Here is a 25,701-nt window from a genome sequence, read left to right on the forward strand (position 1 = left end):
GCGGTAACTTGACTCCAGTTTGGTTTAGGAGTCCTCGACTGGAACTCAGGTCATACCGAACCAGACTAGGATCAAGACTGATATTAAGACTTGGGTCTGAAGAATCAGACCCAAGGACTTGACTTTGACTTGGGTGAGGAGGACTCGACTGGAACAATCTGGAATGGGACTCAGGTCATCGGAACTGGACTTGAATCAAAAGACTCCATTCAGACCGATCTTACCTGGACTTGGGTCAGACCTGGGGATCCGGTCCAGAGACTTGCGCAGGGACTCAGGTACTCTTCAGATCGTGTCTCCGTCCTCCGTCGTCTTGGGCGACCCTTGACACAACTCGACTAAGACTCCAGGTCTAATGCAACACACACACACACACACACACACACCAACACACCAACTGTCGCCCCTCATATGCTTCCTTTCCAGAACCTCTACCTGTTCCTGGCTCAGCCCAACTGCCTGGTCCACCTTGACCTGTCTGGCACCGACTGCACCGTGGACTCGGTTCGTACCCGCCTCCTTGCACCGTAGTGCCCCTGGGTTTGCACATACATGGACAGCCAGCAGTGCGGCGTGACGCCGGTCATACAACTTCTGGATTATCCAGTGGTGACTAGTATCAACCCCAGGCAGACACATAGAACCTACCACATGACTATAGTCATAGTATTAGTATGTAAAAGCTAATACTTTCCTATATTACCCACAGAGTGAACTTGGAACAAGCTGCAAATGGAAGCGGTGGCGTTAACGTCCGCCAGCACCCCCCAAAAAAACCCCAAAAAGTCAGTTTCTTGTCCATATCCGGCCCTGGAGAACCAAAGACCGCTCGCGCCCGATCGCTCAACCGCCATTCATCTTTTTCTTTTCTCGTTTGTTTCCTCTAAAGTGGAGGGTCTGCCCGGTTGAATTATTAATAAGCTCCCGTCTTAATCTCTGCCCGACGCACCGAAGGCGGTCGATTAGTCAATTTACATGATAGATTGCGACGCCAGAAGGCAGGAATGGATTTGCGGGACGGTTTAACCTCCGGGGAGGGGAGGGGAGGGGGGGGGACGGCGAACAGCCGCTTCCCTCCGAGGGAATTGGGTTTTTCCGTCGCCCGGGGCGTCGCCTCCCCGCGCACGCGACTCGTCTTTGTTTCCCCGTCAAACGAAGTCGCGGGTGGTTTGTGAACCGCGACTGATTGGCCCTTTGATGGAAGAGCGCCGCGCCACACTTACTGGATTTCTGCGCGTTCAGAAGAAATCGCAGGCCATCCATTCTCCTATTTCCTGGCAGGGGTCGATTCAGGGCAATTCCGCTCCTCGCCGGCCCTTTGGCGCGGCTGACGGGAACCACCGGACCTTTGACGGATGACCGATGTCGGTACGCTCTCACAGAGATTGGCGGAAGAAACACGCCGTCTCTTATTGGTCATCCAGGAGGCATTAGGCGCCGGGCGTCGGTCCTGAAGAGGCCGTGTTCCCGCCCGGCCCCTGGTGGAGGCTCCGCCCTCCGTGTCACTCAGCTGGAAGCCATCAGTTTTATGCTGATCTTGCTAAACGTGAGCGTGGACGCGACAAGCAGTTCACTTCCTGTTCGCCGGCAGTTCACGCGTCGCCCCTTTCCTCACGCTTCGGATACCCGGAGCTGATAACGACTCCTCCGGACTTGAGAGGCAGCTCGAAAATGGAAAGTCGCGCCTGCGTGAAATGGCCCCTTCAAACCGCAATGGTTCGGTCCGATCGCCATTCAGCGTCCGGATGAATCCCGAACGCGGCCCCCGGAGCGGCGAGAAGGCGAGAACGACCCCCCCGGTCGCCCTTCAGCACCTGACAAGGTGTGGACAGATCGGTACCCAGAGTTGGAAACGTCACTTGCCGTGTCTGAGGTTTCAAATTAAAAGCCCTCCGGAGTTTTGGGAGACGCCGTCCCGGAGCCGATGGAAAGAATCAGCCGACCGGAACTCCTCTTGACTGTGGCTTCCCCGAGGAAACTCCCTGCTGGATTATAACACACACACACACACACACACACACTTCCTTCCTCCACGGCTGTCAGATAGCAGCGACAACGGGATGTCGACATCGTTAGGTTTCTCTTCCCGCCGTCGCCGCTCCTGCACCTGCCAGAAGCGAGCGGCGCGGTCAATTCTATTTTCGTAGCGCGTAATCACAAACGTGGACCTCCACAAGAACGTTCACACCTTGTACGACACCTTCTGAGGGGGGGCCGCCGGGAGGAGCTCCTCTGACGGGGAACAGGACGGATCCTCTTCAGCGCCTTCCAGCCTCCGGATGGACAGAATAGAGGCCTCCTTGTTCTGGAGGTCAGAAGCAGTTTCAGCAAAGCATCGCGCCCTCTATAAATCCCGACCCGACCCCTATAAATATCAGGCACCCGCCGTTCGGCCCTAAATGATGGCTGAGAACGGATGAGTTTTTAATATTGGATCCAAAAGGGCCTGATGTCAGCAGGCGATTCCAGGTGATGAAGCACGATGGACGCTTTTAGATTTAAACCGTGGGAACCTTAACGCAGCCCCAGACGGCGTAAAACGCCCGACACGGAACGCAGGGTTTGATGAAAGTGCAGCTGGCGGGGGTCGGCTTTATGAACCACCAGAGGGATCTCGGGATCTGATCCGTACCAGCCGCAAAAAAAAAATCAAGTCGTGCGGTCAAATTTTCTGGTTTTGGTTCAAATTCTCATTAAAGAACCAGCGGAAGGCGTCCCTGTGTTCGCCCGAGGCGGAGCAGATAGGAAGGCGCCGCGTTAATCCGGACCGGATGAAGGCATGAATTACAATTTCAGGGTCTGCTTCGCTGCGATACGCCGTCGGAAGAAGACGACCTCCCTCATACCGCCGATCGGATCCGGATAGAGTCCCGTCCGCCGCCGCGGCTCCTGACTGATGGACTTTCAGAAGTAATGTGAAGCATTTCTGCAGGAAGTCGCCCCGCATCCGCTTTTACGGGACTCTCGGGGGGAAGCGGCCGAGCACGCTCAGGTTTAAGACTGGAATTCTGCGGCGTCGGAGGAACCGGAAGGCTCCCCTGTGACGCGCCGTATTTAACGTCCACGCGCATTCATCAGTCAAAGAAAACCCGCTGTGCCGTTTCGGCAATCGGCTGGTCCAACCGCGCCGTCGGCCGTGAAAAGTTTCGGACAGAAAAGCTCGAATTTGGGTTGCGGGAGCTCCCTCTCCCTGGGGAAACCTTTAGTTTTGCGGCGTGGAGAGGAAGAGGATGACATGGACGGAGAGCAAGGTTCAGAATAACCACCACGAGGTTCAGGTCCGTCAGCTAGCCTTTGGCCAAAATGTCGACGTTCCTCTGCAGCTCGGACGGCTTCGTCTCTCCGGGAGAAAACGTCCGACCAGTGACGACAATAGTTTTTAAAAATGCCGCCCCAAAGTTCGCAAAAAGTAGCTGCTAACGTGAGCGCGGCTCATGAGTTCCACCAATCAACAAGCATACCTAAGGAAACCCGAAAAGCCCCTGCCTCGGAGTAGGAACTAAAATGTTTCTCTAAAATGGTTCCAACTCCAGAGTCCACGCTAACGAGGTTAGCGTGATCCAAAGTCTGATGCACCTGAGCCGATGCAGACCTGAAACTCGCCGTGACGAGTCAGCGCGGCGTCGGCTAGCAGCAGCAAAAGGAGAAGAAGAAGTCGTTAGCGGGGCAGGGTGGCGAGCGGGCGAGAAGCGGCGGCGGCACCTGAGGGAACCAGGGTGCCGTTTTCAAAGGACCGCAATCACTATTGATCCGGCGAGCGCAAACCCGGCAGGTTTAGCAGCAGATAGCGGCTGGCTTAAAGATCAAGACGCCACTTAGCTCCTAATCCCCCTCCCCCCAGCAATTCTTTGCACATCTCCCCTCTGGTGGCCATTTTGAATTGTCCGGGTTTGAGACACACACACACACACACATACGCACACACTGTCATTGTTGGGTTAAACCATGCCAAAGCGCAGTGGAGGCTAGCATGAGGACCGCGGCCCCCTGACGTCGTCGCCAGAAGACACCTGGAGGAAATCCAGCGGGCTTCATTAATATAAGTAAAAGTATCAGTGAATTTCTCTTTTAAACCTCTTTACCCGTACTTCATCTCAGTTGCTTCAACGGTGGCGTGTTGCCGTGGCAACCCATCATACACAGCGACGCCCAAAGGACGGTAGAAAGCTAGCAAGGCTCAGACCCGCCGCTTTTGGATTTTCGTCTCGCCCTTCTGCATTATTTGATACGTTAACCGGCAACAGTGTCAGAAGTCGAGACGGACATTATGGACTTTTGGATTGACGCATTTAAAACATATTTTGGGAGAAAAAAAATTTCAAGGGATGCAAGAGAGCGTGCCAGAGCGCATGTGGCATCTGTCGCCATGGCGCCGCCCGTACGAGGCTCACACACCTCCCCTGCGTTTTTTTTGTTTCCCCAAAAGTGTAACCCGGGATATAACGTTACTGCGGGAATGTCAGGCCTTTACCTGCCGCTCATCGCCATCGGCAACCGCGGCCTGACCCCCCCCCCCCCCCCCCCTCGTCGGGGGACTACTTTGCATGTTAAACGCCGGACCATATGGCAACGCGGGCTAGCACCCCCCCCCCCCCCCCGTCCCGATCCGACCCCTGAGCCAGGCAGGATCCATTAGCATGTAGCTAATGCATCGGTGCTTTCAATGTACAGGACTAAAATAACTGTTACGCAACGTCTCTTCTTCTGTTTTCCTTCCCTCTCCTCCCCCCCGCAGCTCTTCGGGGCCCTCCTGCGTGGCTGCTGCGCCGACCTTTCCTACCTGAACCTCTCCAAGAACTCCTTCTCGCACAGGTGGGCGTCCTTCTCCTCCCCCGAGGCAGCTCCCCGGAAACCCATGTTTTTTTTTTTTTTTTTTTTTTGTTTTGTTTCCCCTCCCCTCCAGCTCGACATCGTTTACATCCCCTGCACTTCGTCGACCCCGAGGGGACACACACACACACACACACACTCACAAACATTTCCATCGTGCTCCATAGATATGCAAGAGAATTATTATTTTTGTTTTGCCCGTCGAGCACTTTCTATGTGTGTGTGTGTGTGTGTGTTGCTTAGCTAGCAGGCAGAAGCAGCTCTCATCACGCTGTGCTCCCCCCCCCCCCCCTCACCTCCTGCTCAGCATATTACATTACAGAATTGCAGAGAGAGAAGTTGGTGAAAAATGAGACTAATTCTAGCGGGGAGTTATTCTTCCCATCCTGAGGCTCTCATCCCCTCATCCCTTCATCCCCTCTCTCTTTATCCCTCCTCCCTCCATCTGACTCATCCTCTTCGCTGAGGTTTCCTCCACGGCGGGGGCGGAGGAGGGACTACTTCTCATCCTTTCTCGCTATAGGAGAAATGAAGCGTGTGTGGTTTTTTGTTGTTTTTTTTTTTTTGGTTTGTGGTGAGTTAGATTCCCATCCTGCATCCAAAACTGGACCCCCCAACACACTCACACATTCTCCCCGTGCCCTCAACATCTGATTCCTGCTTAGCCCTCACTCTGAACTGACGCACAGTGCAGAGATGAGTATTTTATTTTGGCGGGACACAGGAAGTGAACCCTCTTGTAATTGATGCTAGCTTTACTTTCTCCCTTCTAGTCTTCATCCTGCATTTCCCGGTCAGTTTAGCATCCCCCATCTCACACACATTCACCAAATTCAGCAAAATAATATTCAATATTAATGATAAAATCTTTTAATAGTTCACCATTTGAAAAAACAACAATGATGTAAATTTAATTCAAAAAACAAAAATTAAACAAATAAAATATTCTGTCAGTGACAGAATATAAAGAAGATGATTAATACTTCATGATCAGGTAATTAGTCATATTTATGATGTGGACTGTATATCCAACACAAAAATATAAGCATAACACACACACACACACACACACACACACACACACACCTACTTCCCCCAACCCACCAACACCAGTTTTGTGCCTAGACATGAGATGTTTTATTTTGGCAGGACACAGGAAGTGAACCACCCCCTTTCAATTAACGCTAGCTTTACTATTCACCCCTCCTCTCTCTGCATACTGGTCACCACCCCACTTTCCCACTTTCCCACTTTACCCCCATTTTCCACTTTCCCCCCATCACAAATACGCACACACACACACTCTCACCATAAGTGATGAGGATATTTTATCTTGGCGGGACACAGGAAGTGAACCCCCTTGTAATTGATGCAAGACTTACATTCTCCCTTCTAGTCTTCATCCTACATTTCCCGGACATTTTAGCATCCCCCATCGCACACACACACACACACACACCTACTTTCGCAACCCCCCAACACCAGTTTCCGCCTCGACATGAGATGTTTTATTGTGGCCAGGACACAGGAAGTGAAGTGCCCCCTTTTAATGAAGGCTAGCTTTACTTTCTCCCTCCCCTTTCTGCATGCTGGTCTCCATCCCCCTTTTCCTAGCTGCTTGTTAGCATTCTTTTCTCGCCTCCCCCATCACACACACGCCTGCTTCCCCCCGGTCGGTCACGGGTCCACCGATGCTGAGTGCACGCCGGCTCGGTGCTGCCAGTCAGACCGTCGGGGTGTTTGTGGTGACAACATGGAGCTACCAAAGCTGAACCGAGCTGATAAGAACCCGCTCATAAATATGGAACGGGCGGCCGCCACCCGTCATCCGCAAGCACACACACACATGAACGGAGATACCGCACTTCGGGAAAAAAAAAAACAATAATCACGATGGTAATACGGCGCTCTGGAGGGCGCTTTGCCTCATTACGCCGGCGCCGTGTTTGCTTCTGTCCTGGACACCACCTCTTCCTGTCGAGCTACGTGCTAATTATTAGCAGCGGGTCAGAGGCCTTTGAGGAGGGTGACGACGTAGCGTAGCGTGGCGTGGCGGGGTTGTCGTTGTCTTTCCTCTTCCTCCAATGCATACCTGCTGTCTTGTCGTTTTTTCTTTTTCCTTTTCAAACAAATCGCTCGCCACCCGTTGCCCTTTTTGCTTTTTATGCCCCCTAATCTCCTCTCCTCTTCTATCTCCTCTGATCCTCACCCTCTACTTAGTAAATGTCACTTATTTGAATAATTGCATGGGTAAAAAAAAAAACAATGTACTGTTGAAACACTGAAAGTGTGTGTGTGTTTGTGTGTGTCCTTGTGTCTGCGAGGGCATCAGGTCTTCCTCGTGTTGTTTATGCGGTTTGGGGCTCGCCTTCTGCTTGGGGGGCGAAAAAGTGAGTCCCCATATGGTGAATGTCAAAGCGGTCTCCTGACTGTGTGTATGTGTGTGTGTGTGTGTGTGTGTGTGTGTGTGTGTGTGTGTGTGTGTTTGGGTGGGTGGAGGGGTCATGGTGGCGGGGCATCGTGACAAATAAAGTCAACGTCTAACTTTGAGCTGGGCAACTCCCCATCGGCTCAAGGTGTCGCTACAGTTCATGAGGCTAAGAGTTAGCGGCTAGTGGCTAGCAACTAATGTAGCCGTATCGGAGCGGGAGAGAAGAAAGAGCGACACCGAAGGATGTCATTGATGGAAGATCCTTCTTCTTGCAGGGATTTACATCATCACAACCAACTTTCCAACCTCCAGTAAGACTGGTTAAAATTCAAAATTGAAGAAACCCCTGGTGGTGACCAAATGGGGTGGTAATAACAAGGTAATAACAGTGTTAGGGAATCCATCAGACCCTTTACCCTTCCGTCGTGCAGGCTCACTTTGACCCTGGGTCCTCATACGTGGACATCAGCGCGTTTTCATTAGCCTGTTCCTGGAAATTCACAAGTCGAGAGCAGCCGCTAGTTTGACACTTTTGAGAATGTTTCCCGATGGAAACAACCGGAACACAACATTTTGAAATTAGCAAATCCGCTGCACAGGCTAAGCTAATGGTGGAGAGAAGTGGAGGGAGGGGTGTGAATGTACTCGCCCGTGTGGTCATCTGGCTAGCCGCTAGCCAGCGCTCTCGCAGTCATCCCTCCGTGCTAGCCTTCGCCATTTTTCTCAAAATGCACACTCATACACACACACACACACACACACACACACACACAGCTAGCAGCTCTGCACGTTAGCATCCGCCTCTCTCCTGATAACAACAGAGAATCAAACCCTTCCCGCAGCCGGAGGAGACGAAGAGGCCCGTCTTCCTCCTCCTCCCACCCAATCCACGGTGTGTGTGTGTGTGTGCGCGAGTGTGTGTGTGTGTACACCACATCAATCGGGGGCTGCTCTATGACTCAGTAGCAGGGATTTCAAACGCGAGCGCCTCTTCATCTTCCTCATCTTCCTCTCCCCGTGCAGACAGATGGCCGGCTAATTGCCCCGCGTTACCTTTCTAAACAGGCGGGTTGATTCAGCGCCGACCTCGACGTCGCAAACTTCCTGTCGCCCTTCGCCGCCCGCCGCCCTGTCAATCGTTCTCTGTACTCACTCTACAAATCTTTGTTGTGTGTGTGTGTGTTTTTGTTTTTTTTTTTGCCTCTTCCTCGCCCCAGGAAAGCCAGAGATTCCCTGCCCACGTTCCGCCAGTTCTTCAGCTCGGCGTTCAGCTTGACTCACGTCAGCCTGGCCTCCATGAAGGTCCCACCGGACTCACTGAGGTGAGCCGCCGCCGCCGCCGCCGCCACCTGACAGCCGGGTAGAGCTCTGCAGTGCAAACAGCAGACGGGACGGGATTAAGGAGGATAACGTCCGTTAAGTATTTTGTTTTGTTGAGAATTTAGCGTCGAAGATGCAAACAGATGCTAACCGGCGCTAATCTGACAGGAATGAAGAAAGTATGGTGACCCCACCCAGAATGCTAAACTATGTAGAAAAGTACTGTATAAATATCTTTATTTTAATGATTGTTATGAGTAGTAATATTGTAGTTGTAACTATTATTATGTTATGAGATGAGATGATGAGATGAGATGAGAACAACTTTATTTATTCCGAAGGAAATTGTTGTGCCAGAGTTTCAAGCAAAAATATAACAGTAATAGATAATAGTAGGAAGGAGGGAGAATAAGAAATACAATAAAATATAAATTGTCAAGGTTAAGGCTATCAAGTGTTTTAAGGTCTTTAGTATAAAGATTTGACAATAATGACAATTAAGTTTGCTTTTATTGTTAATATTATTATTATTATTATTATTACTATCAATTATCATAATAATATTATAAAAAAAATATATACTGCAACAGCCAAATACCACCCTTTTTAATAAAAGTAATAATAAAAAATGATACTGAGGATAATAATAATAGGCCCATGTTATTGAAGAATCACGTAGACATGTACAATGACCTAATATATGATAATAATATAATATATATAATATATGATAATAATGACCTAATATCATAATATGATTAAATGTCATTTATTTGACGCTTGAAATCCGCAGCAAAATAATTAAAAAAAGAAAACAAATTAAAAACCTGCAAAACCTGAAAAAGTAATAATGACATAATAATAGCAATAACGAGCTCGAAGAATGATCTAATGAAAATGTCATGGGGGGAAAAAAAGGGAAAATAAAGAGAAAATTTTTGCATGTAGAGGTGTGTGTGTGTATGCGCGTGTGCATGTGTGCACGCACGGCTCAGACTTAATCCTGGCTTGATCTCCAGACACACAGGATTCAAGTTGTCAGGCGGAGGTGTGAAGTTTCTGCCTTGGTCTCTTTAATTCGTCCCCCGGCGCCTTTAACACCTTAACGCCTGTGTAATTAATGTGCTATTACAGGCTAATAATAACAACGCTAAGAATAAGGATAATTTAAAAAAAAAAAAAAAAACATGTCTAAAGGCAGCAGTGTTAAAGCTCCATATTGGTGTTTTTTTTGGTTGTCTGAGCGCGCTCAGATCACACACACACACACAGACAGACACACACACACACGCGCGGCGCTATTCAGCTTTTGAAATATAAATGAAGTACTTTCCTCCCCAGCTGTATTCTGAGCGTGTCTGCGGGGGGATCTTTAGTCACAGAACGCCTGATCACCAGTTAGAGCGGATCAATCAGCCATCTTTATTGATCGGCCGCAGTCCAGGGAGGCTTGGGAGCGCTGCGGCGCTAGCAGATTGCGCTAGCAGGCGCATTTCCTTGGTGTTTTTTTCCAGCTAAAGCTTTCCCTGCTCTGGACAGCCTGCTAACTTGTGACAACCTGCTAACTTGGAGTGCCCTGCTAAGACATGATGCTTCGCTAACTTGTGGGAGGCTGTTAACCCAAGACGCCCTGCTAACGCTAGACAGGCTGCTAACTTAAGTTGGCATGCTAGCTCGTGGCACCCCACCAACCCATGACGTTTGCTAACTTGTGAACGCCTGCTAACTCATGACACCCGAGTAACTTGTGACACCCCTCTAATTCATGACGACCGGCAAACTCATGACATCCTGCTAGCTTGTGACGCCGTGCTAATTCTTGGTAGCCTGCTAACACTAGATGTACTGCTTACTGACGACACCCTGCTAGCTGATGATGCTCTGCTAACTCTCGACACCCTGTTTGCTCTTGATGCTCCACTAACTCATGATACCCTGCTAGCTGATGACAACCTGCTAACTGACGATGCTCTGCTAACTCACAATACCCACCCCGCTAACTGATGACTACAAGCGAACTGATGATGCTCTGCTAACTCATGGCCCCCACCCTGTTTACTCATAATGTCCTGTTAGCTCTTGATACCCACCCTGCTAACTCATGACAAACCCGCTAACTGATGACAACCTGCTAACTGATGATGCCCTGGAAACTCATGATACCCATCCTGCTAACTCATGACAACCAGCTTACTATGACAACACGCTAACTGACGGTGCTTTGCTAACTCATGACGCTCTGCTAATCCTTGACTACGGCAGCGACGGCGGGATTTTTGTTTATCTTTCCTCAAACGTACTTTAAGGCTACGTTGCTTTTCAGTCATTATAACAACTGAAACTGTAACAAGTTAACCGCCAAGCTAACAACTGAAAATGACACGTCCCCACACGAGGACATGAAAAATTCGGATTCGGTTCAGCCGGGGACTCTGCGGCGCCGCTCTCTCCGGCACGTGGCGACCCTCGCGCCCGCTGTGTGTTGATTATGGGATGCGCCGCTGCCCTGGAGCGCCGTGCCATCTGCAAGCGACCAACTGAACTCCACGCTCCCTCTCATTCGGAAGAAACCCCTGAACTCCACGCGCCACCAAAGAGGAGCACAGCAAATCCGTCGTCTATTACTATGTAATGAGTATGTAATAGCGCCGTAATAACACCGGGAAAAGTATCTTAAAATCACCAAACAGCCATAACAGGTATAATAGCAGTTCAGGGTATTTTGCACCCCTTTCCATTCCAAAAATATAAACGAATAGCCCGACCATTTTTAAATCGTATGAGCAGTGGAACGGCGTTCCATCAGAGGACGATCTTGCCGCCGACCCTCGTCATTTTTAAAATATGGCGGCGAGTGTGCGGGGCCTCCTCCGTCCAGCGCGCTTCCCCCTTCTTTACCTTTCATGGCGCGTCGCTCCGAAATGTCTATTCATTGCGAGGAATCCAGCCGAGCCTTGATGTTCAAAGCAAAGTTATCTTTCTGGCGTCGAGCCGTGTCTGCGCGCGCGCACGTGCACGTGGACCACAATTGGACCGGCTCTCGGATGAATTCCAGTCAAGCGATGGATCTTTTTTTTTTTTTTTTTTTAATACTCGTTTTCTCCAAATCCTTTTTTTTAAGGTGGCTCAAAGGTTTAGTTGAGAGGAGGGGGAAGCAGCCTAGCCTGTCAGAGGAAAAATCACACCTGGGGTAATGAATCTGAAGAAAATGCTGATATAGATAATATACACTCATTTAAGGTGACCTCCAGCTTTGGATTACCAAAGTAATCGAGTATAAATCGAAAACGGAAGGATGGGATGGATGCCGCCTTTCCGTTTTGTTCACTTCCTGTTTCTCTTCCTTCTTTATCTCCTCGCCGATGAATCCTCCTCCTTCTCTTCCTCTCAGAGCTCTTTTCCTGGGTTTGTCCAATAACCCTCATATCGGTGATTTACACCTGGACATCAGCAGTTGTGAGGTGAACTCCTACGCTCCGCCGCCGCCGCCGCCGCCAAACTCCCCGATCTCCTCGTCCGCGGCGCCACCATTTTCTCCCTGGTCTCTTGTGTCTGTTTTGACAGCTGAGGTCGGCGGGCGCCGCCGTCGTCCAGGAGCTTTTCCCGCGGGTTTCCTGTGTGGGAACTTTGGACGTCTCCGATAACGGTGAGAGCTTCCTTCCTCTTCTTTTTAGATTTCTACAATGTGACACAGCGCGTGGCGGCGTTTCCTCCCTTTAATCCGCCGCCGTCTCTGTTCGGCTCGGAATTCGCGCGTTCAGATTCTGCATTTTTGTCGCTGAAAACCTGAATGTTGAGAATGTATGTGTCTTTTAGTATTTTGTGGTTTCACCTTGTTTTATTTGTTTAATACTGCAATTTTAGATTTTTTTTTTTATTCCTTTTTTAATTAAATTCATTTATTCATTTTTTTTAAAGATAATTTATGCGACAGTGTCGTGATTTTTCAGTCGATTTTGGCGATTTTACTTTCATTTTATTCATTTATTCTGACCTCAAAGATTTTTTTGTGCCAGAATTCTGTGATTTGAAAAGGCTGTCAGATTTTGCTGATTTTATTTTAATTTTGTTTTATCTAAAATGTTTTATTTTATCCCTTTTTTTATTTGATTTATTTATGGATTCCTCAAAGATACTATTTGCCACAATTATGTGATTAAAAAAGCTTTCAGATTTTCATTATTTTATTTTTTTCAATCACTTATTCATTCCTCAAATATACCTTACGCCTCAGTTTAGTGATTTTAAAGGCTTTCAGATTTTCAGAGATTTTATTTAATTTTATTTCATGTTATTTATTCATTCTGTCCTGAAAGATATTTCACGCCACATTGTGATTTCAAAAAAATGCTTCCAGACGTGCGATATTTTATTCCATTATACTTTTATTTATATATGAATTCCCCAAAGATAGTTCACACTATAATTTTGTGATTTGAGAGGTCAGATCCTCTGCGAACTCATCAGGTTTCTGGGTGGGGGTGGGTTTTTTTTCGGCGCCGCCGCCGTCATCCCCGCCATCGTCTGACTTCTTGCCTTTTTAATTTAGCCCGGCGTGTTTAGCTTGAACTGTTTTTATTAAAGTCGGAATATTAACGGCGTCGGATTTAATCAAACTTATTACAGTTTTAGATGGCGTTATGATAATATGGGGTGTGATATGATCAGCCCCTCCTCTGCCTCTTCCTCCTCGCCAAAGCCGTGACGAAGCACAAATACGATCTCACATCCTTGGCAAAGTTAGCGAGATCTTAGCGTCTGTTCAAAAAAAAAAAAAAAAAAAAAGAAAAGTTCACCGTGACCATGAAGGGTTAGCTTTGGCTAGCTTTAGCCGCTTGTGCGGGACAAACACCGACACTCATCTCCCTCCAGATTTGCTAGCTCATGCTAGCAGATTTACTAGCCCATGCTAGCAGATTTGCTAGCCCATTGCTAGCGAGGATGCTAATCCAGGTTCGCGACTCAGTAGCTGCCGGCGGAGCGCCCTTGATTCCTCGCTCTCTAAAATAGATTACAACTCCACTGTTTTTAACATTTTCTTTTTTAAGTCTCGCCGCCATGGTAACCTGCGCCTTCTCAGCGGCGACGTCCCGCCGCTTTTCTCGCTCATTTGAAAACGTGCGTGGGCGAGCAGAACGGCGCGTTTGCTTTACTATTTGGGGTTCATCGCAGGCTGCGAACGGATCCTGACAGGCGCAGAAATGGGGAACCAAAAAACAAAAAAAAAGGGCGAAATGTTGCGGCGCGATAAGAGTAAACGGTGATTCACCGCCATTTTCGCAGCTGTCAATATTTAGTCTGGCGGCGGGAATGAAAGCATCGCTTTGAAGGCAACAATAAACAACCGACCACCGGGGTTGTTCCCAGGTTTGGACGCCGACTTGTTGGCCGTCATCCCGGCGTTCTCCAGGCACCCGTCCCTCAAACACCTGCTGCTGGGGAAGAACTTCAACATCAAGGGCAGGTATGGAAGCACGGCGGCGGCGGCGGCGGCGGCGAGGAACCACACGGATGACGAAACGTTTCCCACCCCCTCCTCTTTCTGCCTCTCTGCCGCCTCCACAGGGTGTTGGATGAAATCCTGCAGAAACTGGTTCATTTGGTGCAAGAGGAAGAGTGTGTGAGTTGGATTATGTAACATGTGGTGCACACACACACACACGCTCACACTAGCTCGCGCCATCGTTCTACATATGCTTGCAAAAAAAAAAAAGTTTTACCTGAAAGCCATTCTCGGTTTTTCCAAATGAAGCTAGAGCAGTCGTAACGGTGTAATAACCCGGTAATTATAATAAAGCACAACGTCGACGCAGCTCCTAAATCACACTGGTATCGTTGCTGTTTATCAAAAACTTGATGTTACAAATGAACGTCGCCTCTGGGATTACTTTGGCGTCCTCGTGAGCGCAGGAAGACGGGCCTCGTGCAAAAGGCGACGTCTGGGATCAATAACAGACACCGCTAGGTCCGTTGGAACGCTCTGTCAGGAATGAAGCAACAAAATCTGCAACATTTCGAGCTCCTCATTTTTCTTATATCGGCGGAGAAAAAGGCCACATATGAATAAAATCAGATTGAACTAGCGAGATATTTGGATATACGGTCAGATTATTGGATTAAAGATAATCGTCTGTTTACATGTCCAGTCCAATAATCTGTAACCCTGATACAAATAGCCCGTTCCATGATGCTAACGGCCAGTTCCATGATGCTAACGGCCAGTTCCATGATGCTAACGGCCAGTTCCATGATGCTAACGGCCAGTTCCATGATGCTAACGGCCCGTTCCATGATGCTAACGGCCCGTTCCATGATGCTAACGGCCTGTTCCATGATGCTAACAGCCTGTTCCATGATGCTAATGTAGCACCCAACCCAAGTAGCTAGGTATTAACCTCTTGGTTAATGCAGTGATAGTACAATGGGTGGGGCCCTGGGAACGTTACTTAGGTGAAATTTTTAGTGGTAAACAGGAGAAACAATAATACTTATTTTTTTTAAACTTAAACTTATTTATGCTTTTTAATTGTGGCAGTGCCTCCATCTCCTAAGGAGAAAATATGAATTAAGACAAAACACAGATCTCTTTAAGTACAAAGTTAAAGTTTAGTTTCACAAAATTAAAAGAAAGAAAAATGAAATAAAATTGGTAGTGCGTTCATTTGAGATTTTGTCGCTTTGCAACTACATAAACATATTCAAAAACCATGTAAATCCCTTCAAGTTCAGTTCAGTTCAAAAGCCATAACCTTAAAGTCCTTTTTGTTTTTCTCAGAAGGTTCAATGGTGGCAGGCCTGATTCGATGCTCGGGTTCGTTGGACCAGAAAAACAGAAAATGGCCGTTTCACTAGTTCACAAGCCCCAAAATAAAATGCACGTGCTTTTGGTTCAGAAGCAATGGATAGTAAAACGTTGTCCATCACCATGCGATTCCCTCTCGCCAAACGGGTTGGCAATGACTTGGCATCATGGCATTTTGAAGTATATTCGGTGAAACTCATCAGTTGAGCCTCAGCCCCAGAGAATTCCTCTCGGTCCACTCAGCATTAAAAGTCTCCAATTCCAAGCTCATATACTTTACATACAGAGCATGAAATTAACTCGCGGTAAAATGCTAACAATGCTAACGCTCGATTAGCATCGCATGTGTGCACTTAAACATATCGTCTAAGCATAAAAATCATATACATCGAGTACTCACTCATCACAGGGTTAAATAGTCGAAAACAGCAACGTAGACTCTGCATCCACAATGTTTTATGACCATTCTCCTTTCAGATTAGCTTCGCAAACTTCCCTCGGGCAAACGCAGCAGTCGAATGCCTCGAGCCTAGATGTTCTATTGCACTTCCTCATTCAGATCCCGCCATCACGAATGGGATTGGACACTAAGTGTACATCAACCAATACAATTAAAGAAAATACCATATTGACACTTAACAAGTTCGGATGCAAACAAAAGCACATGTTGAGCTGGACGTTTCACACAAGCTTGCGGCGATTAAAAGCACGATTCCCAAATAAATGACAAAAACCTTAGATAAGATTAAACCTTGTTTTTAACCGTTTATGAACACATTTTAAACATGAAATATTAAATGTTTTGCTGCCATTTCAGTCTTATTTAATTTTACTTAAACGTTAAAACATATTTACATTTTAGCCTGTATGGTCTGTAATGAAATTTTAGACCGGGCTACACTAACGACCTGTTCCATGATGCTAACAGCCTGTTGCATGTCGCTCACGGCCTGTTACATGTCGCTAACAGCCTGTTACATGTAATTAACAACCTATTACATGTCTAACAGCTAATTACATGATACTCATGTTGCTAACAGCCTGTTATGTCACTAACAGTCTATTAAATGTTGCTAACAGCCTTTACACATCACTAACAGTGGTTTACATGTCGCTCACAGCCTGTTGCATGTCGCTAACTGCCTACAACATGTCGCTAACAGCGCACAACATGTCGCTAACTGCCTACTTTATGTCGCTAACAGTGTACAACATGTCGCTAACTGCCCACATTTTGTCGTTAACTGCGTATTACATGTCGCTAACTACCGACAACATGTCGCTAACTGCCTACAACATGTCGCTAACAGCGCACAACATGTCGCTAACTGCCTACTTTATGTCGCTAACAGTGTACAACATGTCGCTAACTGCCCACATTTTGTCGTTAACTGCGTATTACATGTCGCTAACTACCGACAACATGTCGCTAACTGCCAACTGCATGTCGCTAACAGCTCACTAAATTTTACTATCAGCCTTTTACATGTTGCTAACAGCCTATTACACGATATTCATGTTGCTTTCAGCCTACTACGCTAATGATATATTACATTCATAGGCTATTACATGTTGCTAACAGCCAATTCCACTCAAAACAGGCTGTAAAATGCTTCTGACAGCCTATTGCACGTAACTAGCAGCCTCTCACATGCTACTAACAGCCTGTCAATAACAGCCTGTGACACGTCGCAAATAGCCTGTTAGCGGCGACGTAAACATGGATCTTTGTGCTCACCCATCCCTTCATTTGTATTTTGAACCAAACCGCCGTGTGGGCGGCGTCCTTCCTGCCTTCCCACCCCGCAGGCCCTGCAGTCGCTCTCCCTGGCCGAGTCTCGTCTCCGTCAGCGGGGCACCGTGCTGGTCAACGCCCTGGGATCCAACACCTGCCTGCGGAAGGTGGACCTCAGCGGCAACGGCCTGGAGGACTCTGGGGCCAAAATGCTCAGCAAAGCCCTGCAGATCAACACCACTCTCAGGTGTGTGTGTGTGTGTCTGTCTGTGTGTGTGTGGGGGGGAGGGGTAAAACCAGGTGTTTCATGGTGGCGTAACAGACGCCACAGTTGTGCTCATTATGTACAGCTAGCAAATGAAGCTAGCAAATGAAGCGCATATTATGCGCACATTAAGCCCCGCCTCCTGTGTTTGTGTGTGTGTGTGTGTGTGTGTGTGTGTGTGTGTGTGTGTGTGTATGTAAGGGGGGGTAAAACCAAGTGTTTTATGGTGGCGTAATGGACCCCACAATTGTGCTCATTATGTACAGCTAGCAAATTAAGCTAGCAAATGAAGCGCACATTAAGCCCCGCCTCCTGTGTGTGTGTGTGTGTGTGTGTAGGGTAGGGATGGGTAAAACCAGGTGTTTCATGGAGCCGTAATGGACCCCACAATTGTGCTCATTATGTACAGCTAGCAAATTAAGCTAGCAAATGAAGCGCACTTTAAGCCCCGCCCCCTGAGTGGTCAGCTGACCCAGCTCCATCCTCCTGATGGTTCCCTGTCCATTCCCTTCCCCAGGAGCGTGACGTGGGACCGCAACAACACCACGGCGACGGGCTTCCAAGACGTGGCGAGGGCACTGGAGCAGTGAGACTAAAACACACACACACACACACACACACACACACACACACACACACACGAGTGATGTTTTGAAGCCGGATACACACATCAGAGGCTGATCGTCATCTTCCGAGCGGGTGTTACAGTGTTTACTGTTACGCGGCATTTCATCAGGCGTCTGACGTGCACGCCGCTCCGGCTCGGCGTGGGCGTGAAGTTTGTGTTCTGGTTGGCTCAGATGTTTCCTCTGTGGCGGCGGCGAGGAGGGGCCGCCGGCGTCACCTGGGCCCGGATCTGTGGCGCCGAGCCAGACGTCGAGTCACTTCACGACGCGGCGGGAGGCGTCAGACGAGGAGAGAACAGCTTTCTCCGCTCAGAGTTTCTCTCAAACTTTAAAAATGCACACCTGGTTATTACGCAGTCATGACATGATTGACAGGCGCGCCGCCGGAGTTAAGCCCCGCCTCTCAGTCCCAAACAGAGGCGGGCATGTTTTTACCGTGGCGCGAATCGTAACAATGACATCCCACGTCAGAGGGAGCCGTCGCCACGCCAACAGTAGATCGTTTTTTTTTTATTTATTTTTTTAACGCCATTTTTCTTTTTTGATCGACACTTCAAAAACGTTTAGTAAAGCTACTGGATTGAAGAGCTCTTTATTGTAAAAAAATCTATATTAATACCGAGCTGTATTTCACAAAAATAAATAACATTTTAATTAATTATGATGATTTTAATAAAAAATACGCGCAAAATTAATAATCTGGAGGTAATAATAATGATAGAGTAAATCGATAAAAATAATAATGAAAATAATGATAATAAATTAAATTAAAAAAAAAAACAGCTGGGATGCCACTATCGACCGCTGTGTTCCATGTGCTTTACACGAGTACTTTTGCGGAATACTAGAGCAGTGGGAGGGATGCTGTAGCATCACATTAGAGGGGGGCTACTCAAGTAAAAGTACCACACTCACTCCTCCCCCCTGCACATCATTTGAAATGTGTGTGTGTGTGTGTGTGTGGTAAAGGAGGATATTAAGAACAGATCCAAGGACATGCTGGTCCATCAGTTCTAAATGTTCTGTCATGTTCCTCTCATTGCCCCCCCGTCCCGTCCCGTCCCCTTGGCAGCAACTTCACCCTGCAGTACATGCCACTCCCCCTCAGTGATGTCGCCCAGGCGCACCGCAACGCCCCCGAGAGGACGGATCTCGCCCTGACCAAGGTGAGCACTGCAAGTACCACCAATAGTACCACCGCTATGTGGTTTATAATGAAGAAAACAGCGGTTAGAAGTATATAAATATATTAACAATGTAATATCCCATCAAAATTTTCAGGAGACATAATCCTCATTTATTGGTCATTTTACACTTGCTCAGCAACAAGCTGATGTGTGTGTGTGTGTGTGTGCGTGTGTGTGTGTGTGTGCGTGTCACCCCCCGGCCCAAAGCCACCATAGCATCAGGGAAAACACACACTCACACACTCAAGTTGACGTGTGGTAAATTTGGATCATTACGGGTGCAGTGGGTGGCCACATGGTGGCGCTGTGACGGGGTGTGGAAACCGTTGCCATGGTGACAGTTGCCTCATACTAACCAGCTAGGAATGGGGACTGGGGTTAAACAAACCTGGCTGACAGATGTCTGGACTATCGCTGTTGTTAGCCCCGCTATCTGCTCTGTTACTGTAGTCCAGTTTGGCTCGCAATTGTTTTGACGCTACTTCCCCCCCTTCTTTCTCATTGGCTGTTGGAGTTGGCTAATCAAGCTGCACTATCTGTCCCTCACTTAGCTGCGCTCGCCGTCCATCAGCTAGCTGCGCTCGCTGTCCCTCTCTTAGCTGCGCTCACTGTCCATCAGCTAATTACGCTCTCCATCGCTCAGCTCGTCCGGCTCACTGTCCCTCAGCTAGCTGCACTCGCCGCCCCTCAGCTAGCCATGTTCGCCGTCCATCAGCTAACAGTGCTTGCTGTCCCTCTGCTAGCTCCGCTCGCCATCCATCAGCTAGCCATGCTCGCTGTCCATCAGATAGTCATGCTCGCCGTCCCTCAGCTTGCTGCGCTCGCCATCCATCAGCAAGCCATGCTCGCCGTGCATCAGCTAGCCACGTTCGCCGTTCCTCAGCTAGCCATGCTCGCCGTTCCTTAGCTAGCCATGCTCGCCATCCGTCAGCTAGCCATGCTCGCCGTTCCTTAGCTAGCTATGCTCGCCATCCGTCAGCTAGCCATGCTCGCCGTCCCTCAGCTAGCCATGCTCGCTGTGTCTCAGCTAACTTCGCTCGCCGTCCCTCTGCCATCCACCGTCACCATGCCTCAGCTAGCCACGCCCACTTCCAACTCTCCCCAACCATGTATCCTGGGGGAAAATCATGAAAAGCATATTTGCATCAGTGCAGTTGGCCATCGCCAAAATATGAGTGTGCCCCTGACCCCCCGAGAGCATTTTACTCCATCTTTGATTACGCAACGCGCATCCGGTGGCAAGCTGTGGCGCCTCAGAGCCCCCGGAAATAAATCAGAGGCTTCGCTTCATTTCTGGGGGATCAAAACTTTCCCTCGTCTCCTCATTACCATGCAAATGGACTCGTCTGCCGTCTCCCGCACACACACTGCTTTGTAAACACCTGTCAGCCCGACTCCCCTCACCTGTTTGTTTTTCTCTCTGCGCGTGTGTGTGTGTGTGTGTGTGTGTGTGTGTGTGTGTGTGCGCACTATAGATCCAGCGAGCCCTGCTCAGGAACAACCAGACTCAGCGTTTCTCCCAGAAGCAAGCGCTGCGGCTGCATCAGGGCCTTGTCACCAGCACGGCTGAGCAGGTGTGTGTGTGTGTGTGTGTGTGTGTGTGTGTGTGTGTGTGTGCACGCGCACACGGCAGACTACACTAGTGCATCCTCATCAACGTGTGTGTGCCAGAACACCTTGTCAGGATTTTTAAGAGTCACGGCAGATTGAATGCAATGTATTCTGGTTTGTGTGTTTATTTGTATGTGTGTGTGTGTGTGTTTGTGTGTGTGCACGCAGGTGATGGAGCGTCTATGTGTGCGCGTGCAGCAGCAGGTGTGTGTCCTCAAGGGCTGCGAGGAAGCAGAGGAGGTCCATACGGCCCGGCAGATCCTCAAAGAAGCCAGGAACTCTAGAGCTGTGAGTGGAGTCATTAGAACAGTGTGTTTGTGTGTGTCTGTGTTTGTGTGTGTGTGTGTGTGTGTGTGTGCATTTGACTGGCAATCTAGATGCAAACGTCTGGATTGCCTGGAAATTGCTAATTTCATCCACAAGGGGGCGCAAAACACCCCATTGTTCCATCTCCCAGGGCGGTGTGGGATTTAGCGCCCCCTTGTGGGCAAAACCAGTATTGCATGACATCGATTTACTCCTTAACTAAACTTTCATTTCAAATATTCGAAGGTATTTTCTACTTTCAAGTGTGTTTTAAATGTTAGCATTGCTATTGTGAAGCCCAGGTGCTGAATGATGTTCGGACAGCGGTGTAAATGTGAAACTTTCCCTACATAGCTTATTGTTGCTAAAGCTATCCTTTGCCGCTGCGCCCTGGAATGCGGTGTAATGTTCATGTCAGGTTTATCACCCAGTTACGGCAACTTTACTCACAAAGACGCAAACTACCACAATCGACCACCGCCGCTATTTTCCTGTGCAAAATCACTCAGCGGTGAGCGGCGTCCCGGAGACGGAGGAGTAGAACGCGGCTGGAAGTAGGTCGGTAGTAATTGCGACCACCAGCGAAATGCCTCGCGCTCCGGCGGCGGCTGGTGATTATTAAAACCCAACGATTGCATCGGTGATGAACGGCGGCTGTCAGGCGGAGACGCCCCGCCGCCGTTTTCCCATCAGTCGTCCCGCACCGCAGCGTCAACCGCCCCTGTGTACAGTCGTTCGCTGGTGCTCGCCGCCGGCGACGCTGAGATATAATAATCTGTCCGACGCGGCGGCGTGGCGGGGGAGGGGCGGGTGACCGATGGCGGGAGGGTGGAGCGAGAAATATCTTACTATCTTACTAACTCACCATCCCCTTTTCATCTTACCTTAACTTACCATAACTTTCCTATCTTAACTCACTTTACCTTATGTTATTTTACCCAAATTCACTTCACCTTATCTTATCTCACCTGACCTTAACTAATCTCATCTTGCCTTAACTTACTTAACGTAACCTTACCTTAACTCACCTTACTTTTTGTTCTCAAATGATCTCATTTTAACTCACATCATCTTATCACACCTCATCTTACCAAACCATATCTTACCTTTTCCTTTCTTCCTTCTCTACCTGACGCTATTTCAGCCTACCTTACCTGACCTTAACTCACCTCGCCTTACCTTACTATAAGTAATCTCACCTGACCCTTACTTACCTTAACTTACCTCAACCTACCTCTCTTTAGACCTCACCTTACCTAATCTTGCCTTCCCTTAACTCAGACCAAAATTTGTCTTGCCTGAGACCTTATCTTACTTTTGCCTTACCTTACCTGGCCTGTACCTTATCCTACCCCAGACTTTTTACTTCATTAGCCTGACTTGACTGTATGCCTCACCTCACCTAGCTTAGCTTGTACCTTATCTTAGTTCATACCCTATGGTAGGTATACCGTATCGTCTGGACGTAGGTTCGGTGTAACGGTGTCTCTGTGTGTTCCAGCTCTACCCGTCGCTCTGCGAGTTGGCCCACGTGCTGTCGGTGGACGGCCCGGTGCGGCAGCGGCTGGACGCCCTGGCCGGCGAGCTGGCCAAGGCTGCCGACAAAGAGCTGCAGGTACGTCGCGGCGAGAGAAACGACGACCGCTGTGTTTACAATAGCGTCGCTTTGAGGGTCGCCCTTAATGGCTATGTGGGATTTTCAAAAAGGGTGCGGCTTTTAAATTCCAATGTGAGAAAAATGCATCGCCTTTTGTTTTTCTTATTTCATTTTCCCCTTTTTTTTTTTGAAAAGCATTTATTTATTTTTGTTTGAATCCCATCTCACTTTAGCCTCATTTGCATTTCCAAGGTCTCAGGTTTAGTTGTTATGCACAAGGCCGACGCCGCTCCTTTATAAAGGTTAAAGTCGATGGAGTGGCAACATTTCAGGGCGGCGTTTTGTTTTGCTTTATTACACTTAAATTTTCATTTATGCAACAAGTGTCCTGCTCCAGGCGAAGGCTGGGCTGAGGGAAAAACACAAAAACACAGCGAGATGCTAAACAATCGGACAATTTGTGGACTCGCCTCAGATGCCGTCAGGGCTCCCTGGAAAAGTCATTGACCCCGACTTTCCGAATCGGCATGGCGCTACCGGCCAATCACGTTAGTGCGTCCTCTCGTTAGCACGTTCTGTCATTCCAGTGGATTCTGTGGCTAACTGGTCTTCTGTCATTCCGGTGGATGCTACAGCTAACTCTCAGTCCACCTGGACCGGTCACTATATCAGTCACAAGGGGACAATGTTGGCCCTGTTAAATCCTATTCATTTATGCTAGCATTAGCAGAGTTAGCTTTCAATGCTAATGTTAGCAGTTCATTCACTCGGTTGATATTATTTGTCTCCATATGTGGACATGTGATCGACCCAGGCTGGAATAGGCTCCGAAGCGTAGCGTTAGCTTTAGCATTAGCATCTAAGGTTTGAGATGTTGAGAAAGATCAGATAAGATGGATGTTATTGATTGAACAGTAGAAAAAAAACAATCAAAAATAAAGGGTAGAGATTCAAACCAATAAAGATTATGCAAAATATATGCAACAACAGAGAAAGGCCTTGAGCTGGGAACACAAATAACAGGTAGACAGGAGGAGCTGTGTGGAGTAAAAATGGCGAGTCCTGGAGAAAGAATAAATATTCTATAAATATTTGCATGAAGTAGTGTGAAAAAATAAATTGGTGATGCCTGTAAGCTGCGTCAACATCCTGCTGCAGAGGATCAGTGTTTCTATTTATATATAATATCAAAATATAGAGGTATAATTGGTGTATTTTAAGTGCTCCGTAAACAAACAATCACATGACCGGGAGTTCGAATTTCAAACTGAAAGCCGAGACGCCGCTGCGTAGAGTCATGTGACCGGCGTCCCCGTGCGCAGGTGGTGGTGGACTCCATGGTGTCGCTGTGCCGCGAGCTGTGCCCGTTGGCGTGCGCCGCCGCCGAGCGTCTCAGCCCGCCGCTGTCCTCCATCTCCGAGCAGGTGTCCATCCCCCGCGCCGCCGTCCGCTCCGCCCTGATGGAGAGGGCGGCCGAGGACGTCAACCGGGCCCTGGAGTGAGACGCCGCCGGGGAAATGAAATAAAAACACACACGACCTTCGCCGGACACGTGACTCGCTCACGTCCTCCTCTTCCTCCTCCGCAGGGAGGTGAAGCTCTCCGTGGTCTCCTTCCTCACCAACTCCATCGTGGACCAGATTCTTCAGGAGCTCTACTCCACCCATAAAACCCTGGTACTGGTAATATCCAACTCCTGCATGCTTCTCTACGGACGGGACGACGCCAGCGGGGGGGTAGAACTTGGCTAGATGTCTGTCTGTGTGTGTGTGTGTGTGTGTGTGTGTGTGTGTGTGTGTGTGTGAAAGTAAGCGCGGATAAGAATTTTTGTTTAGTTCGTGCTGCAGGATAGAGTTCCAGGTGACATCACTGTATTCACAGAGTGTGTGTGTTTGTGTGTGTGTGTTTGTGAACGTGCATTGACCAGCTGCGTCAGGTGTCTCAGGTGAAGCGCTGGGAGGACGCGGGGACGGGGAGACACACCATCAGGCAGTCCAGGATCGTGGAGTCCCTGGATTTCCCCGACGAAGACCTGGCTGTCAACCTGGGCATCGTGAGTGTGCGGAGGCACTGTGGCCCCCTGGTGGCCACAGGGGGAACTGCATGCAATAGATTCAATATATTTTCTGACAATATTTTATGGATTTATCTAGCTTCTTTTCGTGTGTGTGTGTGTGTGTGTGTGTGTGTGCGCGTGCGTGCGTGCATGCAGGCACACGTGGGGGATTTAGTTTTGTGTTTCTACATTAGACAGTATGTATGTGTGTGTAACAGAGTGCCGCATGCATAGTTTTAATGTCGTGTGTGTGTGTGTGTGTGTGTGTGTGTGTGTGTGTGTGTAACCACAATGGTAATTGTTTCTACATTAGAGGTTATGTGTGTGTGCCTGTATGATGAGTGCTGCATGCATGGTTTTTATGTCCTGTGTGTGAATGATATCGTGTGTGTGTGTGTGTGTATGTGTGTGTGTGTGTGTATGTGTGTGTGTGTGTGTGTGTGCATTCATGTGCATGGTTGATAGTTTCTACGATACAGTGTGTGTATTGTGTGTTTGTAGATGTGTGTGTGGTTGTCTTTGTTCTTTGTGTGTGAATGAATCAGTGCTTGTGTGTATGTTTGTGTGTGTGTGTGTGTGTATGTGTGTGCTTACGTGCGGATTGTGTAATGTGTGCTTGTACATCAAAGTATGTGTGTGCATTAAATGAATGTATGAGTTTTGCGTGTGTGTGTGTCTGTCCATACGAAATGAGTGCTGCATGCATGGTGTTTATGTCTTCTGTTTGTGTCTGTCTTTGTGTATGTGTGTGTGTGTGATATTTTTAATTTAAGTGTGTGTGCATGTGCATGAATAATTGTTTCTTCGTAAGAGTTTTTGTGTGTGTGTGTGTGTGTATCTTTGTGTGTGTGTTTGTATGTTATGTGTGTGTTCTTGCACGTGTGGATGGGTGATTGTGTTGTGGAAGTTTGCTGTTGTGCGCACAGAAAACAAAT

At 48.4% G+C, this 25,701-nt stretch overlaps 1 protein-coding gene across 2 annotated transcripts in view; it reads left to right on the forward strand.

Moving 5' to 3' along the window:
* The window catches only part of carmil3 (capping protein regulator and myosin 1 linker 3), a 62,698-nt gene that overhangs the window by 29,676 nt on the left and 7,321 nt on the right, over window positions 1-25,701 (forward strand). For both annotated transcript variants that reach the window (XM_086171956.1, XM_086171957.1), the window contains exons 14-29: window positions 427-504; window positions 4,736-4,812; window positions 8,479-8,583; window positions 11,973-12,042; window positions 12,146-12,227; window positions 13,949-14,045; window positions 14,147-14,201; window positions 17,193-17,365; window positions 17,901-17,969; window positions 19,082-19,175; window positions 20,672-20,770; window positions 20,976-21,095; window positions 22,615-22,728; window positions 24,033-24,208; window positions 24,299-24,386; window positions 24,638-24,763. In XM_086171956.1, the coding sequence (XP_086028082.1) occupies window positions 427-504; window positions 4,736-4,812; window positions 8,479-8,583; window positions 11,973-12,042; window positions 12,146-12,227; window positions 13,949-14,045; window positions 14,147-14,201; window positions 17,193-17,365; window positions 17,901-17,969; window positions 19,082-19,175; window positions 20,672-20,770; window positions 20,976-21,095; window positions 22,615-22,728; window positions 24,033-24,208; window positions 24,299-24,386; window positions 24,638-24,763 (1,623 nt within the window). The remainder of the gene's footprint in view (window positions 1-426; window positions 505-4,735; window positions 4,813-8,478; window positions 8,584-11,972; window positions 12,043-12,145; window positions 12,228-13,948; window positions 14,046-14,146; window positions 14,202-17,192; window positions 17,366-17,900; window positions 17,970-19,081; window positions 19,176-20,671; window positions 20,771-20,975; window positions 21,096-22,614; window positions 22,729-24,032; window positions 24,209-24,298; window positions 24,387-24,637; window positions 24,764-25,701) is intronic.

This window comes from Fistularia commersonii, chromosome 25, assembly GCF_037954325.1.
Source record: "Fistularia commersonii isolate RoL2024-O1a breed Wild chromosome 25, RoL_Fcom_v1.0, whole genome shotgun sequence".
Classification (NCBI taxonomy): domain Eukaryota; kingdom Metazoa; phylum Chordata; class Actinopteri; order Syngnathiformes; family Fistulariidae; genus Fistularia; species Fistularia commersonii.